An 18,528-nucleotide genomic window follows, 5' to 3' on the forward strand; every position below is an offset into this window, starting at 1 on the left:
TGTCTGACTGACTTCATTTCATATGATAATCTCTTGGTTCATCCATGTTGCTGCAAATGGCATTATTTCATTCTTTTTTTATGGCTGAGTAATATTCCATTGTATATATGTACCACAACTTTTTTATCCATTCCTCTGTTGATAGACATTTAGGTTGCTTCCACGTCTTGGTTATTGTAAATAGTGCTACAATGAACATTAGGGGGGTGTTATCTTTTTGGATTACAGTTTTCTCCAGATATATGCCCAGGAGTGGGATTGCTGTATCATATGGTAGCTCTATTTTTAGTTTTTTAAGGAACCTCCATACTGTCCTCCATAGTAGTTTTACCAATTTACATTCCCACCAACAGTGTAGGAGGCTTCCCTTTTCTTCACACCCTCTCCAGAATTTATTGTTGGTAGACTTTTTGATGATGGCTATTCTGACTGGTGTGAGGAGATACCTCACTGTAGTTTTGATTTGCATTTCTCTGATAATTAGTGACTTTGATCATCTTTTCATGTGTCTGTTAGCCATCTGGATATCTCCTTTGGAGAAGTGTCTATTTAGGTCTTCTGCCCATTTTTTGATTAGGTTGTTTTTTCACATAGTTGTTACACATAGTGCTGCATGAACTGTTTGTACATTTGGGAGATTAATCCCTTGTCTGTTGCTTCATTTGCAGATATTTTCTCCCATTCTGTTGATTGCCTTTTTGCTTTGTTTATGATTTCCTTCACTGTGCAGAAGTTTTAAGTTTCATTAGGTCCCATTTGTTTATTTTTGTTTTTATTTTGATTACTCTAGGAGATGCATCAGAAAAGATATTGCTGTGATTTATGTCAAAGAGTGTTCTTCCTATGTTTTCCTCTAAGAGTTTTATGGTGTCCAGCCTTACATTTAGTTCTTTGATCCATTTTTAGTTTATTTTTATGTATGGTGTTATAGAATATTCTAATTTTATTTTTTTACATGTAGCTGTCCAGTTTTCCCAGCACCACTTATTGCAGAGACTGTCTTTTTTCCATTTTATATTCTTGCCTCCTTTGTCATAAGTTAATTGACCATAAGTGCATGAGGTTATTTCTGGGCTTTCTATCCTGTTCCATTGATCTATAGTTCTGTTTTTGTGCCAGTACCATACTGTTTGATTACAGTAGCTTTGTAGTATAGTATGAAGTCAGAGAGTCTGATTCCTCCCTCTCCATTTACTTTCTCAGGATTGCTTTGGTTATTCAGGGTCTTTTGTGTTTCAGTATAAATTTTAAAGTTTTTTATTCTAGTTCTGTGAAAATCGCCATTGGTAATTTGTTAGGGATTGCATTGAATCTGTAGATTGCTTTGGGTAGTATAGTCATTTTCACAATATTGATTCTTCCAATCCAAGAACATGGTGTATCCTTCCACCTGTTTGTGTTATCTTTGATTTCTTTCATCAGTGTCAGTACAATTCTTTTGTCTCTTTAGGTAGGTTTACTTCTAGGTATTTTATGCTTTTGATGCAGTGGTAGATGAGATTGTCTCCTTAATTTATCTTTCTGATCTTTTGTTGTTAGTGTAGAAATGAAACAGATTTCTGTGCATTTTGTATCCTGCAACTTCACCAAATTGATTGATGAACTTGAGTAGTTTTCTGGTAGCATCTTAAAGATTTTCTGTGTATGGTATGTTATCTGCAAATAGTGACAGTTTTACTTCTTTTCCAATTTGGATTTCTTTTATTTCTTTTCCTTCTCTGATTACTGTGTCTAGGATTTCCAAAACTATGTTGAATAAAAGTGGCGACAATGGATATCCTTTTCTTTTTCCTGATCTTAGAGGGAATGCTTTCAGCTTTTCACCATTGAGAATGATGTTAGCTGTAGGTTTGTCATGTATGACCTTTATTATATTGAGGTAGGTTTCCTCTATTCCCACTTTCTGGAGAGCTTTTATCATAAAATAGTGCTGAATTTTGTCAAAAACTTTTTCTGCATCTATTGAGATGATCATATCATTTTTATTCTTCTGTTTGTTAATGTGGTGTTTCACACTGATTTATTTGCGGATACTGAAGAATCCTTGCATCCCTGGGATAAATCCCACTTGATCATGGTGTATGATCCTTTTAACGTATTGTTAGAGTTGGTTTGCTAGTATTTTGTTGAGTGCTTTTGCATCTATGTTCATCTGTGATATTGGCCAGTAATTTTAGCTTTAACTAGGACCCATTTATTTTTCTTTTATTTCCTTTAGGAGACAGATCCAAAAAAATATTGCTACAATTTGTGGCAAAGAGTGTTCTGCCTATGTTTTTCTCTAGTTTTATAGTATCTTCACTAATGTTTAATTAGTGAGCAGATCTATTATTCCCCCATACTTCCTGACTTCAGATTCTTGAGACTTCTTAAGCCCTCAAATCAGTTTGATATAATAAAAAGGTGGTCCAGTATCTACTGAAGGCCACATATGGGTAGGAAACATAAATGAAGAATTCACAAAACCTATGATCTCTGCCCTGCAGGTTCTTGCTTCATCAAATGTGGAATGGCAGAGCATACTAGACATTGAAGAATATTTAGAAAGCATGTGTAGTTAATTAGGGATTGTTAAAGTGCAAAAATATGTGCATAAGGCCCAGAGATATGAAGTATGGTCACATCAGGGGAGACTGTTGGGGCCCTAAAGAAAATGAATTACTGAGTAGGGCATAGACCTATATTCCAATATGTGTAAAATGAACAAACAAACCCAAGAGAACAGAGAAAAGATCAATGAGTCATTCATTATCTTTGTCAGAACATTTTATTAAATGAATATTTTGATTAGAAAGTTATCACAGAAAAGTTCTTGCAGACAAATCTACAAAATCTTATATAATCAAAGCTGGAATATGACCTTCATTATTACAGATTGTCATGTTTTTTTCCCAGCCAATGGGAAATTTATCTTTGTCTCAAACTTAGTGTCCTAATAACTAAGCTCTTCTCTTTACACATATTTCTTTAAGCATTTGGAGGGCAAAGAGTATGACTTATATAATGATTATATCACCTTCAGTGCCAAGGAAAATAGTTTGCACATAGTCAGTCCTTATTCAACAAATGTTGGTCAAATCAAGCTTCAATGAAAAGTCTCATTTTTGTAAAACATCAGTACTGTCTTCAACTAGACTTGGCTCTTAATGGATTCCCTGGCAAAATGTTCCATTACCTAGATGTCTATGAAAAAAGATGCTGCTGCATTTCTTAAGGTAAAAATCAAATGAGTTTAACCATCTTTTGTGTTCCCATGGCATTTTACATAGGACTCCAATATAACATACATCACAGTTTAAAGAAATGTTTATCCACTTGCTATACTAGACTATGTTCTTCTCAAGAGAATGGACTATATTTTCTTTTCTTGGCATCAATGGAAGGAGCTGTGTTAGATCCTATGTATCGGTGACTCAATAGTTGTTGAATTAGAATCCTTAAATAGAAAATTGTGATAAGTGAGTTATTATAATGAAACAAGTTCTACCAAATGAGGAGGGAAAACTTTTTGGACAGTTTCTCTTTGCTGTGAAGACACCTACTTAATTTGTCAAAAGTAGGAGGAAAGGATAGAAGACCATAAATTCCGCTGTTTTTAATATGTCCTCTTATTTTGTTCTGATTGTCAGATTTATCAGGGTCTTTTGCACATAGCCTGTAAACCTATGAGAATTTGTTTATGTACTTGAAAGTAAATCAGCTAGTGAAAAACTCTATATTTTAGTGTGAATGCTAGTATCTTTGAAGTACATGCTTATTTGAATATTCCAAACATAAACTAATGGGTTTTAAATGTATTTTTTAAAAGAACACAGCAAAGAAGACACTGGTAAGTGTCAGCAGGTAGGGAGGGAGGACCAGGAAGAAGACAACCATTTCAAGGTATAGAAGTTGATTGTTAACTTGACAGCCAGCTCTAATCTACAACATCGTACAACATCGAAATGCTTCTTTGAAACTTGGGAGCTATGCTTTATTGAGACAAGGATTGTGTGTTTCTCAAAGTGTGGTCTATGGGTAGGGTGACCATATTATCATCCAAACCCAAACACTTTCAAGAGTTAAAGGGGGCACTCTTAATAATATGTTTACTATTAGTATTAAGAACAATGCTGGGGTAATCTAGTCCAGTTGGGATACATCATCACACTGAGTGGACCACTTATATTGGAATTATCTAGGGTCTTGAATTCTGGGCTGTAGTCTTTTGCTCTACACCACAAATGCCTCCTGGTGACTCTCCCTTCCCCCACAAAAATGTGGGAATGAAACAGGTGGGATTTTTTTTTAAAGAACAGTAACTTATTTATTTATTTATTTATTTATTTTTGGCTGTGTTGGCTCTTCATTTCTGTGCGAGGGCTCTCTCTAGTTGCGGCAAGCAGGGGCCACTCTCCATTGTGGTGCACAGGCCTCTCACTAACGCGGCCTCTTTTGTTGCAGAGCACAGGCTCCAGACACGCAGACTCAGTAGTTGTGGCTCACAGGCCTAGTTGCTCCGTGGCATGCGGGATCTTCCCGGACCAGGGCACGAACCCGTGTCCCTGCATTGGCAGGCAGATTCTCAACCACTGTGCAACCAGGGAAGCCCCAGGTGGGATTTTAATAAACTGTTATCACTCCCAATCCTAGGATCCCCAAAACAATAACTATAAATTAGAAAGAGACTGAGAAAAGGGCTTCCCTGGTGGCACAGTGGTTGACAGTCTGCCTGCCGATGCAGGGGACACGGGTTCATGCCCTGGTCCGGGAAGATCTCACATGCTGTGGAGTGGCTGGGCCCCTGAGCCATGGCTGCTGAGCCTGCGCGTCCAGAGCCTGTGCTCTGCAATGGGAGAGGCTGCAACAGTGAGGGGTCCATGTACCACAAAAAAAAAAAAAATGAGGAAAAATATAAAGAATCTTGAAAGCAAGTATTTTAAAAATCACATTTTTAACTGAAAATATTTTAAGATCACAATATTTTAACTTAAAGTACATTCAAATAGATTCACAAAAAATCATTTTCTCAGAAAATATATAATTATTCTCAGAAAAAAAGTTTCAAACTCTGACTATTGTATCCATCACTCACTACAGTGAATTCTAGCCTGTGAAAGGCAGAGCACAACATTGAGCAGAACCCAAGAAGTCATTTATATTCAACTTTTCCAAAACATGACACTTTTATTGTGCTTTTTTCTAAAGAATGCTTATCTGCCAAGAAATGAGCAAGGGCGGGAACAACCAACTATAACAAGAGAAAGGTTGTTTTTTCAGCATCACTTGTGATATATGCAGATTTATATATTTAAAATTAAAACATTAAAATTATAGCTTAAATGTTTAAATATTATTTGACCTAAAATAAAAGAAATAAATTTACCAGTTGTAGTTTCTCAAAGCTGAAAGGACTCCTCATCTAGAACAAAAAAGGCACCATTTGTTTGATATCATTTTGATGAATTATTAATTTTATCACAGCTAAGATGACAGCTAATATTAGAACATTGAATTATTAATTTTCAAATGTGCAATAAAAAAGCAGAATAAACATAAACTGAGATGTGTTTTACATATGGGTTACATTGCTTATATATCCTATTTAAGAAAAGTACCAAAGGAAACAGAAGGAATTAAAAATCTTGTCAACACTTCTGATGAATTCTTTTATGCAGTACTTTCTATGCCACTTTAAAATATAAAACACAAATAACTATGTATTGTCTGATAATAAATGTGATTACTGAACACTAAAGTTATACATTATCCATACTGCAAGTCATCTTTGTATAGTTCCAAGCAGGATAGTTAAAGTACATAGTGCTAATAAGAGTGAGAAACATCTGTGGTCTTAAAGAATTCACCATTAATCCTTCCTGGATTATTTTATTGAGAGATGAAAACTGTTCAGAATAGCTTCCAGTCATTTTTTTAGCCATTATGTTTTTGTCATAACAACAATTATTCCTGTTTTTTCATAGAATAAAACTCAGAGAAGTCCCAGTTTTCCTCAACTGTATATATATACTCAGTGAAGTTTCAGTCCAAAAATGATGATAGTATCTAAACAGCTCTATCACACTAGGGGCCAATGGTGTGTGCTTCAGATTTCTTCTCATAAACATCCACTGAACTCGAGCCTTCAAAGCCTTAACACTCGACTCCTGAATAAGAAAGTGTTTCCAGGTGTTGGTGTCGTACATACTCCAGCAGTGTATAATGGAGCCACTGCTCAGAACAAAGGGACAGTTACAGGAGATGGAGGAGGGGCTGTAGACTGATGGATATTTTTAGGACGTGGTTCCCTGTCAGAAGAAAGAAACCAGTTGTTCATCCCAGAGTTAACAAGGATTTAATCTGGATAAAGGATAAGTTTCCATCCGTTAAAATAATTTTTTTAATTATGCTATTTACTGTTTAGGCACATGGAACAGGGAGTACAAAAAAGAAGATGGAGTTCCACAACAAATAAACTTTTTTTTCTTTCCAGTGAAGTAGGACCCCAGGTAGGAAATGATATGACTTATAGATAACTTATCTATAATTTAGACAAAAATTTTAGCCAGAAATCCTTCTGGCATTTCTGTGATAATATTCAAATCAATAGTGTTTAATCACTATTTTTACACTCCACCATTGCTTATATATGCCCCCACTGAAGGTTCTGTGGAACCTGCTAGATTATTAATTATATTATTGTATCTAATAATTAAAACATATGCTTTACATGTTATAATACATATCAAGTGACAAACGTTCATACATGAAATAAGAATTAGCCTCTGTGTTCTAAGCCATCTCACTCTCATCAACTCTGTAAAATAGATACTATATATGCATCTATTTTTAAAAGATTAAATAACTTGCCCAATATGGCATAACTGGTAAGAAGCTGAGGTAGAATTCAAATGTGTATCTGTGTGGATTCAAATCTCTTCTTTTTCAGATAACACAGCTCCCTCTTAAAAATTCACAATGTATGTTAAACTATTAAATTGTCTGAGAACTCAATATTGTGTAAGTTAACTTAGCATTTGCTTCATTGGCTTTACATAATTCACTGAGTCCTCATAACAACCCCTGAGCTTTGTACTATTATTACTTCACTTTTACTTGAAAGGGGGCTGAGACATGAGAAGTGAAGTAAATTGCCAGTCACTGATAGAACTGGACTTTGAACTCAGGATGGTGACTCTCTCAATTGTGGTGTGGTATTATGCTCATGTGATAGAATATATTGATATAGGTATATATAACACTACATTCTAAACTGAAAATATTAAAAAATTACAGGTAAGAAACTAACAGGCTCTATGGCTCCTGGATTCATCAGGAAGACAAGATTTCAGTTGCTTCCTTAAACAATTGAGAATTAAGTCGGCTCCCTTCTAGAATGTGGTGGGTTCTCCTTCCAGAAAACACCCAGCTTTGAGACTCAGATCATCTGACTGTCTCACCCAGCAACCCTCCATGTTATAGGTTTTTTTGTTTTTTGTTTTAACAGATGAAATGGGTCCCTCTCCCTCCTTGCTTAAAAGTTTAATTTGTAAGCTTGTCATTTTTTTCAATAACTCCTGATGTAATTTCTGAGGATTTCAATATCCACATAGTCATAGATGATCCTACTGATACCCTAGCATCTCCATTTCTTGAGCTCCCTTCCAACGATTTTGGCCTCTGCCTTTTTTCAGTCACCCACTCTTAATGTCCTATGTTAGACCTTGCTGTTACCAATAACTCAACTCTTTCCATAATATCAATTCAGAATCTCTCACTCTTGCAGCACCATGGCATAGACTGACAGCTAGTTTCTCAACTCCAACTTCTTTGACACATTCAAACATCCCACCATGTTTTCATTTTTCCTCACTCCCCTAAATCCTTACTTATTATCATATCTGGCTTAATTCCATGGCCATTATCATAATCATTTCCTTACATATACCCTCATTTCTCTTGCCCTCTTCTCTCCTCCTGGCACTTAACTGGCAAAGCCTCAATCTTAATTAATTTAAACTCAAGTGGGCCCTTAATGTTGTCAGGCAATCACACTACTTTCCTCTAGTGCTTTCATTCTCTCACATTCCTAAATGATTATTTATGACCTTCTCTTTTTGCTCAATTTTCAGCAACTCATCCCCCATCATCACTCACCTAGATAACAACCTTGCTTCCTATTTTAGTGCAAGAACTGAAGCAATTGGAAAAGACCTCCTGGGGCTCCGACTGCCATATTTATTCACCCACCACCAACTACTCAATCTTTCCTCTTCTTTCTATGCTCTTGGCTAAGGCCAGACCTTTTACTTATGCATTAGATCTCATACCTTCTTGTATAATGAAGGATCTCACACCACCAGGTCTCTCCTCTTTTTAATCAAGAACTTTTCCTCGGCATTCTGGATCATTTCTGATAACATACAAACATGCACTTAATTGCCCCACAGTTTTATCTAAAAACAAGTGAATGCTTCTTTTTATTTTGCCCTATAACTACTCGTCCCTTTCTCTATTTTTCTTTACAGCAAAACTCACCAAAAAGATGTCTATATTCACTGCCTCCAATGTTTCTTTTTCTTTGAACCCACTCCAATCAGGCTTTTACACCCACCTTTCTACCAGAACTGGAAATCAATGACCTTCAGACCCAAATCTGACAGCTAATTTTTAGATCTCACTATATTGAACCTATCATTGGCAATAGACATTATGGGTCATGATATTTTCCTTGAAACACTTTCTTCATTTGACTTGCAGAGTGTCACATCTCCTACCTTAATTGTTGCTTTCCTTCTGTTTACTCTGTTGATTTTTCATCTTCTTCAAGACTTCTTTTTGATCTTCTCTGTTTTCACCTAAGCTTTCTCAAGACTTATGGCTTCCAATATTATGAATAGGCTATATATCACCAAATGTTTATGTCCATCCAAGACCTGTCCCATGTATTGCATACTAATAAATCCAACTGCATAGTGCTTACCTGTCCTTAAATATCTAGTAGACAAGTCAAATTTAACAAATCCAAATACAATTCTTCATCGTCTCCCAGAAAACGTCTACACTTTTCATCATCTCTATTATGGACATTTAGTTCTTCCTATTGCCTAGGCCAAATATCTTAAAGTCAATCTTGATTTCTCCCCTTTTCTTTTCACTCCACATCAAATCAGTAAGCATATCCTGTTAGTGCTATATTCAAAATATATCCAGATGACAACCACTTCCATTGTTAGGCTTCAGTCTAGTCCCTATCTGTTCTCACACATATTATTGCAATAGCCTCCAAGCTGATTTTCCTTCCTTTGTTCTTATTTCATATGGTAGAAATGGCTAGGTTTATGTGTATGTTTTACTTGAAGGTGAATGCCCAACCAAGAACTAAATTTCCCAAACTCCTAGCAGATAGGTGGAGCCATGTGGATAATTCTAGCCCATGGAAGGCAAGGTTATTAATTATGCAGTACTCATTTCTTATGCTCTCTTCCTCTTCTCCAGAAACCATGGAGTCTTTTTGCAGAAGACCCTTCCATTGCAAGATGGAAAGAATATAGACCCCTGTGTCACTAATTGGAAGACAGTGATCAAGAAACCTGCCCATCCAGAAACATCCACATTGGGTTTTGTTATGAATGATAAATACATATTTTATTAAGCCCCTGAGATTTGGGGATTTGTTACATCATTTATACTATCTACATTTTCTACATCCTATTTTTCACCAAGCTGTCAGAATGAACCTATTAAAACATAGGTCAAATTGCATCACTCTTTTGCTCCTTACTTTACTCAGTCACACAGGCCTCCTAGCTGTTCCTGGAATGCACCAAACACTACTTCACTGCAAGCCTTTTACTTGCTCTTTTCTGTGCGTGGAGTGCTCTGTGCCTAATTCTTTGTATGCCTGCTCTCTCATCTCTTTAGTCAATCTCTTAGTGAGGCTTTTCCTTGACCTACTTATTTAAAATGGAATCTGACTTTCACTCTGACAACATATATTACCCTTCTTGTTTGAATTTTCTCCAGAAGAGTTGTTACTATCTCACACACAATATTTTTTGTTGTTTTATATTTTGTCTGCTTGAATCTCAGCACTTAGAACTGTGTCTAGAACATTCCAGGAACCCAGTAAATATTTGTTAAAGGATAAATTAGTTGAACCAATGATTTCTATATTTTTCATTTTTTCAAGCATTTAACATTTATTGACTTCAATACATTTGGGGTTCTTTGGCCTAGAGAACCCTAACCCACTCACATATACACATCCCATCCTTTTATCACACCCATCTTTTAGGTATCAATTTAGATATCACTTCCTAAAACCAGAACCCCAATTTTCTTCTACTGATACCTCTCTTCCATTACCTTTCCTGCTCTGCTCATCTGTTATCACAGAAGTTTTCATATGGTAATATACAATAGCTTACCTGTCTGTATTCCCAACTATATTTACTTTCCATGAGAGCAGAGATCATAACAGTGTGGTTCAGTCTTGCATCTCCACCATCTATTGCAGTTTATGGTTCATAAAGTAATAACTCATTAAACTTTCTTGAGTTCAGAAGACTTAAAACTATTTGGATTGGCAATTTAGAGATTTCTGATAATTATGGATTATGGTTTCATGGTATGAAGAGTGGTAGGAAGAAGCCAGAAGATTGAAGAATAAGTTTTTAGAGAAGAGTAGAAGCCGTTTTAAGTTTTTATGGCCCAAGGCATGAATCAAGGATGATTTTCTGGCACCAAGTTTTTATAGTGATGCAAGGAGTGTGTGGGCCAAGGGCCTTGAGAAGAGAGTATATTTTAATTTTCCGACAAAAGGACCCAAAGTGCATGTGTCTGTACTTCTTTTTTCTTTAGTTTTGTTTTGTTTTGCCATGCCCTGCAGCATGTGGGATCTTAGTTCCCCAAGCAGGAATCGAACCCATGCCCCATCCAGTGGAAACACGGAGTCTTAACCACTGGACCACCAGGGAAGTCCCCTGTCTACACTTTTTTTTTTTTTTTTTGCGGAGCACAGGCTCTGGACGCACAGGCTCAGCAGCCATGGCTCACGGGCCTCGCCGCTCCATGGCATGTGGGATCTTCCCGGACCAGGGCACGAACCCGTGTCCCCTGCATCAGCAGGCGGACTCTCAACCACTGCACCACAAGGGAAGCCCTGTCTATACTTCTTAAAGACAAGTTGAACCAATATCAAGCCCTGGAAACAATCATCCTGGTACTTCTTATTCTGAAAACTGAGTTGGTTATCCAGAGTTGTTCGTGTAGCTGTGCAAAATTATTTTTCAATAAATATTCACTCCTCTCTTATACCGATCCCCAGCTTAATTCTATGGTGGGCAGAATGTACGTTCCCACTCCTTGACTTAAATTGGATATTAGAGAACAGTATGGTGTGACCTTTGAAATATGCTTATACTGTAGGGCTTGTGTTCTCACACTCCTGTATTTCAGTATGAAGGGAAATGCCTTTATGTATTGCTGCCAGTCCAAAGAAGACAAGAGATATGTGAAGTAGATCTGAACCCAACCTACATATTGGAACCAAGTCCAACTTATCCTAGCCAAGATCAGCCCAACTTTAGAGATCTGCAGACTATGACAGAAGTAAGTCACTGAGTTTTGGGATGGTTTTAATACATAATTATTGTAAAAAGAACTAATTTATAGAGAACTAACTGTCCTTTTCCCTTCTCTCTTTCCCAAACATTTTGAAAAGAATTGGGACAAGGACAGGGAAGAGGTTCTACTTTTATAACCCTAATGAAAATACTAGAAGTTTTACTGTCCTTTATGCTAAATCATTGAGGAATGGGGAAAATGTTGGAATAAATCACCTATTGAGTCTTTAACTTTTATAAAACTCTCTTAGATACCCCTTCCATAAAATTGTTACAATCTTCGTATACATTAAAATGGCAAATGAGGTTTCCACTTAAAATATAAATTCAGATGTTTCCAGTTGTGACCAAAACCCGCATGTATCCTTTGGAACTGGGGGTCAACAGAATGAAACCACTTACTTGGAGCTTATAAATGTTGCCAGTTCCTGAAGCTGCTGACTGCATTCTGGGAGTTTAGGAATGTTTCAGGCTAATAGCTAACTGCATGGAAAATTGAAAGGTAAAGACTAAACTTCTTTCAAACATGATACAGTCTTTGTGAAAGTAGCCCATCCTTTATTTCCTCAAACGCATTCAGCACAACATTTTTGCAGCCGAGGTATCTTTGGCCACACAAAGCAGGATGTTATTCTCTTATATATGCTGCCAGAGGGACTGGAAGAGCAACAGCCTTAAAGGAAGTGTAAACATCTTTCATTTAGCTAAATGGAGTGTGAACTAGAGTTGCTATATTAAAGAAGGAGCCAAAATAGACAAACATACACATACACACATGCACTTGTGCGAGCGCACACACACACACACAAAATCATCTCCTGGCTCTCTCTTTTGAGTCTATGAGAACTCAAACACAATTCTATCAGTCTTTTTATACCGTATAAAGCAGACCTTATTGGAATTTATTCTTGCTATGTAATTATATTTTAAAATAGCAAACATTTATATAGCTCTTGCTATATGTGAGCCACTGTTCTAAGCATTTTATTAATATTAATTCACATTATTTTAAAAATAAACCTATAAGGAAAGTAATTTTATTATCTTCATATGACTCATGATATAACTATATCACAGAGAACTTAAGTGATTTGCCCAACATTACCCAGTACAGGGTGGAAGTGAATTTTGATTCTGAAATCTATGTTCAAAAGTCTGAGAGAAGGCTGGATCAATATGGTGGAGTAGGAAGACATGGAGCTCACCTCCCCCTACAAACACATCAAAACTACATCTACATGTGGAATAATTCTCACAGAAAACTAACTGGAAACTGGCAAAGAACTCCCGTACAACAAAAGCTGCAAAAAAGATTTCCATGTAACTGGGTAGGATGGAAAAAAGGCAAAGTGTTGGGACTTGCACCCTGAGAAGTATCTGTAAGGAAAAGAAGGTCCACTCAGGCAGACCCTCACCCTGGAGGAGTGAGTCGGTCGAGCCACAGACTGGGCATCCCAGTCCTAAGGTTCTACACAGAGGATACAAGCTCCCCTGTCTGCTGGGGGAAACACTGAGACAGATGGGACTGGAAAAGCCTAGACTCCACTCATGAACAGTGTACGGTTGCACACGAACAGTGTGCAGCTTGTCAACAAACGGCAAAAAGAGCTCTGTACTGGCAGCTGGCTGCCACCTAGAGGTGCTCCCCAATCTGAGTGGGGTGTGGGATCTAGGCTCTGGGTCCTGGGAAAAGACTTGGTCTAGCTATGCAGAGATAGCCCAGGGGCCTGGGGTGTGGTCCAGGTGGAGGAGCTGCGACCATTGTCAGCACTTACCCAAACAGCACCACAGGAACCACTGTGACCAGCACACCAAGGTCCCTTGTTCCCAACTGAGTGAATGCTCTGGCCAAACCCACTCCATGCCACAGCTTGGCACTGGATCTGGGGCAGACAGGCCCTGGGAAAAGAAAGACTCAATCTAGGGATACAGGGATGGCCCAGGGTGTGGGATGATGACAACCATCGTTGGTGCTTACTCAAGCAGCACCTTGGGAACCACCATATAAGTAAGCCACAGTCTCACTCCCAGGTGAGCAAATGCTCTGGCCCTGCATACTCCATGCTGCAGCTTGGCACTGGAACTTGTACAGACAGCTTTTGGGAGAAGACTCAATCTAGTGATTCAGAGGAGGCTTGGGGGACTCTGGGGTATGATCCAGGCAGGGCACTGGCATCAAACTTTGGTGGTAGTTCAATCAGTGCCAACGTGATTGGTACTGACCTCTGACAGCAGCACAGCCACCTCAATTCCTGCAGCCAAAACACACTGACCCCCAGCCCCAGCCTAATGTATGATCTTGCCCTGCCCACTTCACACCACAAACTTGGACTAGATCTAGGGTGACCATAACAGGGGAAGAGACCCAACCTTGGGCTGCATCTGAGCTGAGCCATGGACACCTATACATGTAGCAAATCAGAGCTCTGAGTGCACAAATCTCACTTCAGCACTCCCCTTCTTTGAGGCAAAATATGCACTCAAAGGGAACAGAGCTTGTTCAATCCCAATCCTCAGGGCTTCTTCTCAGGCAACTGGGGAGCAGTGACAGGGCAGTGACCGTCACAGAGCAGAGAGGAAGTCCACCTGACACCCTATGAAGACTTTAGATCCTCCAATACTAACTACAACCCCTATCAAGTTGAAAGTGACCAGTGCACCCTGAAGACAGACAAGGTTGGGATCCACATCAAAAACAGCCCTTGTACCAAAGACACTGGATACACACAGTCTACATAGGGATGCTCCCACATAAAAATACCCCTTCAAGAACACAACAGATAACTATTTCTCCTAAATTCATAAAGATAGAGAAATTTAAGCAAAATAAAAGGCAGAGGAGCTATTCCCAATTAAAAGAGCAAGACAAAACCCCTGAAGGGGTTTGAAGGAGAGGAAGGTCATGACTAGGGACTCTTTCTCCTTGCTGCTCAAGAAATGTCTTCAGTTTCAGAATATGCCTTTCACATGAGTCATCTGAGTGCCCAGTTGTTTGGTGAATTTGCCAGACCTACTGATTCCAAATCCATGAAAGTGGTGAAGCTGTTTAGTGAGCAGCCTTTGGCCAATAGGAAGGAGACTTATGACTGGTATCTAAATCACAACACTTATTTTGCACTCATGGGAGCACTATATTTTCTTGGCCTCTACAGAGACAAGCATCAGGACTTTAAGGATGAGCAGCTGCATCTGAAGAAGATTTGTGGAAAGCGGAAACCAAGGAAAGGAGAAGGGAAAAGAACAGCGAAAAAGAAATAGTGTTGGTCCATCAAGAGAGAAGACTTTTCCCTCAGGGACTGAGAGCAAGAGGAAGTGTATTTATTGTCCTTCCACATACTGGAGGAGTGTAAGCTTCCTAAGTTGAAGGTTATTTGGAAGAACACAGTCATCTCCATGTTGAAGTCTAATCCAGTTGAATTGTGACTTGTTTCATGAACACATTCTAATTCTGCAAAATTATTTGCCTTGGTTCTGTAATCTGAGGTTTACCTTATTCCCCAAAGAAATGAATGCATAATTATTGTTGAATGACTTGTTTGGGAGAGGATGGGATGTTGGGGGAGTGGAGGGGAAACTCATTAAATGAACATTCTCATTACCTTCTTCTTGCTTCCCCACTTAACCAGCCCTACACTCTTTCATCTCTTTGGCTGTTCAGCCACTGTTTCACCACCAAGCTCACAAACTTTATGCACCTCTCCACCTACTCCTTTGAGAATATCTATAAGATAAATTTGTGGGATACAAGGCTGTGCCTGGTATGAAAGTATTGAATACCTGCTGTATACAAGCTACCAGAACCCTGGTAATACAATGCTTTGCAACAAACAAACAACAACAAAAACCCCTGAAAGACTAAATAATTAAACAGAGATTATCAGTCTACCAGACATCAAGTTCAAAAAGGAGGTAATAAAAATTCTAACTGAATTAAGAAAGGTTATTGATATAAATGCAGACCATTGTAACAAGGAACTAGAAACCATAAAGATGACCCAGTTAAAAAAAATAGATAATTCAATTTCTGAGATAAAAAACAATGTAGAGAAATGAATAGCCAACTGAATGACACAGAAAAATGAATAAGTGATCTGGAAGATAAATAGAATAATGGAAATCACCCAGTCAGAATGGCAGACAGAAAAATGAAAAAACATGAAAGCAACATATGAGATATATGAGATGATATAAAATGTGCCAACTTACACATAATAGGGGTTTCAGATGGAGAAGAGAGAGGGAAGAGGATCAAAGATGTATTTGAAGAAATTATGGCTGAAAATTTCCCCACCCAAAGAAGGAAACATATCCATGTACAGGAAGGATAGAGGGTTCCGAACAAGATGAACCCAAACAGACCCACACCAAGAGATATCATAATTAAAATGACAAAAGTTAAAGATAGAGAATTCTAAAGGCAGCAAGAGAAAGAGTCATTTAAAAGAGAACCCCCATAAGTCTATCAACTGATTTATCTGCAGAAACTTCACAGGCCAGAAGGGAGTGATGTGATATATTTAAAGTGCTGAAAGGGAAAAACCTGCAACCTAGGATATGCTACCCAAAAAGATTATCATTTAGGATAGAAGGAGAGAGAAAGAATTTCTCAGACAAGCAAAAACTGAAAGAATTAAGCAATACTAAACCTATCCTAAAAGAAATATTAAAGGGTTTTCTCTAAATGGAAAAGAAGCAGGAAACTATAGGAAAGGGAAAATCCCAATAATAATGACAAATAAATTTATAGTAAAGATTGAAGATCACTTAAGCCAGTACACAGGTTAAAAACAACAATAACAACAACAAAAGAATTGTAAAAGTGACTATAACTAAAATAAACAGTAAAAGGATAAACATGAAGGTATAAACTAGACCATCAAAACCACAAAATGGGTCAGAGGGGAGTAAAAAATTGTAGATCTCTTAGAATGTGTTTAAATTTAAATGATTATCAGTTTAAAACAAGTAGATACAGTTATGGGAAAACATACATAACCCCATGGTAATCATAAATCAAAAACATACAATAAATTCACAAAAACCTAAAAGGAAGGAACTTAAACATACTACAAAAGAAAATAATCAAACTATAACAGGAGAAACAAAAAGAAGAAGAAATGAATAAAAAACAACTATAAGAACAAATGGAAAACAGAGAATAAAATGATAATAAATACACACCTATCAATAATTACTTTAAATGTCAATGGACTAAGTGCTCCAATCAAACTACAGAATGGCTGATTAAATTTAAAAAAAGCCAAGAACCTGCAACATGCTGCTTACAAGAGACAAAAGACATCAAGGCAAAAGCCACACACAATCTGAAAGTGAGGGGTTGAAAAAAGATCTTTCATGAAAATGGAATGAAAAGAAATGACAAGAAAGCAAAGGTAACAATACTTATATCAGTCTATAATAAACAACAGACTTTAAAACAAAGGCTATAATGAAAGACAAAGAAGGGTATTATGTAATGATAAAGGGATCAATACAAGCAGTGGGTATAACACTAGTTAACATATACACACCCAATACAGGAGCACCTAAATATATAAAACAAGTACTAAGAGACAAAAAAAAAAAAAAAAAGAGAGAGAGAGAGAGAGAAATTTGCAATAACACAATAATAGTAGGGGACTTTAATACCCCACTGACATCAATGGACAGATCATCCAGACAGAAAAGCAATAAGGCAACACAGGTTTTAAAGACATAACAGATGAAATGGACTTAACTGATACATACAGGACAATACATTCAAAAAGACAAGAATACACATTCTTTTCAAGTGTTCACAAAATATTCTTCAGGATAGACCACATACTAGGTCACAAAACAAGCCTTAACAAATTTAAGAGGATAAATATTGAAGCAACCTAAGTGTCCATCGACAGATGAATGGATAAAGAATATGTGGTAATATATACATATATATATATATATATACACACACACACAATGAAATGTTACTCAGCCATAAAAAATAATGAAATAATGTCATTTTCAGCAACATGTATGGAACTAGATATTATCACACTAAGTGAAGTAAGTCAGACAAAGACACATCATATGATATCACTTATTTGTAGAATCTAAAAGATGATACAAATGAACTTGTTTACAACATAGAAACAGACTCACAGATATAGAAAACAATCTTATGGTTACTAAAGGGGAAGGGAGTAGGGAGGAATAAATTAGTAGTTTTGTATTAACATACACACTGCTATATATAAAATAGATAAACAAAAAGGACTTACTGTATAGCACAGGGAACTATATTCAATATCATTATAATAACCTATAATGGAAAAGAATCTGAATTTATATATATATGAATATATATGATATATATATCATTTTGCTGTACACCTAAAATTAACACATTTTACATCAACTATACTTCAATAAAAATAGAGGATAAAAATTACAGCAAACATCTTTTCTGACTACAGCAATATGAAACTAAAGATCAACTACAGAAAGAAAAACAGGAAAAGACCAAAAATGTGGAGACTAAACAACATGCTACTAAAATACCAATGGGTTAATGATGAAATCAAAGAAGAAATCAGAAAATACCTTGAGACAAATGATTTTGAAAACAGAACATTACAAAATCTATGGGATGCAGCACAAGCAATTCTGAGAGAGAAGTTCACGGCAATACAGGTCTTCCTGAAGAAAACAATAAAAATATCAAATAAACAACCTAAACTACCACCTAAATTATCAGAAAAAGAACAAACAAAGGCTAAGGTCAGGGCTTCCCTGGTGGCGCAGTGGTTGAGAGTCCACCTGCCGATACAGGGGACACGGGTTCATGCCCCAGTCTGGGAGGATCCCACATGCTGCGGAGCGGCTGGACCCATGACTGAGCCTGCACATCTGGAGCCTGTGCTCCGCAATGGGAGAGGCT

The 18,528-nt window shown here is 37.3% G+C and overlaps 1 protein-coding gene across 1 annotated transcript; it reads left to right on the plus strand.

Moving 5' to 3' along the window:
* Nucleotides 1-14,543: 14,543 nt before the first annotated feature.
* On the plus strand, nucleotides 14,544-15,131 carry LOC309809647 (small ribosomal subunit protein mS33-like; the record flags this gene model as incomplete). Its single annotated transcript, XM_082630950.1, has 1 exon — nucleotides 14,544-15,131. One exon carries the CDS (start codon nucleotides 14,544-14,546, stop codon nucleotides 14,862-14,864), a length of 321 nt encoding a protein of 106 aa, XP_082487076.1. The 3' UTR covers nucleotides 14,865-15,131.
* Between the last annotated feature and the right edge of the window lie 3,397 nt (nucleotides 15,132-18,528).

Source organism: Mesoplodon mirus, assembly GCF_964341445.2.
Source record: "Mesoplodon mirus genome assembly, chromosome: 8".
In the NCBI taxonomy this organism is placed as follows: Eukaryota; Metazoa; Chordata; class Mammalia; order Artiodactyla; family Ziphiidae; genus Mesoplodon; species Mesoplodon mirus.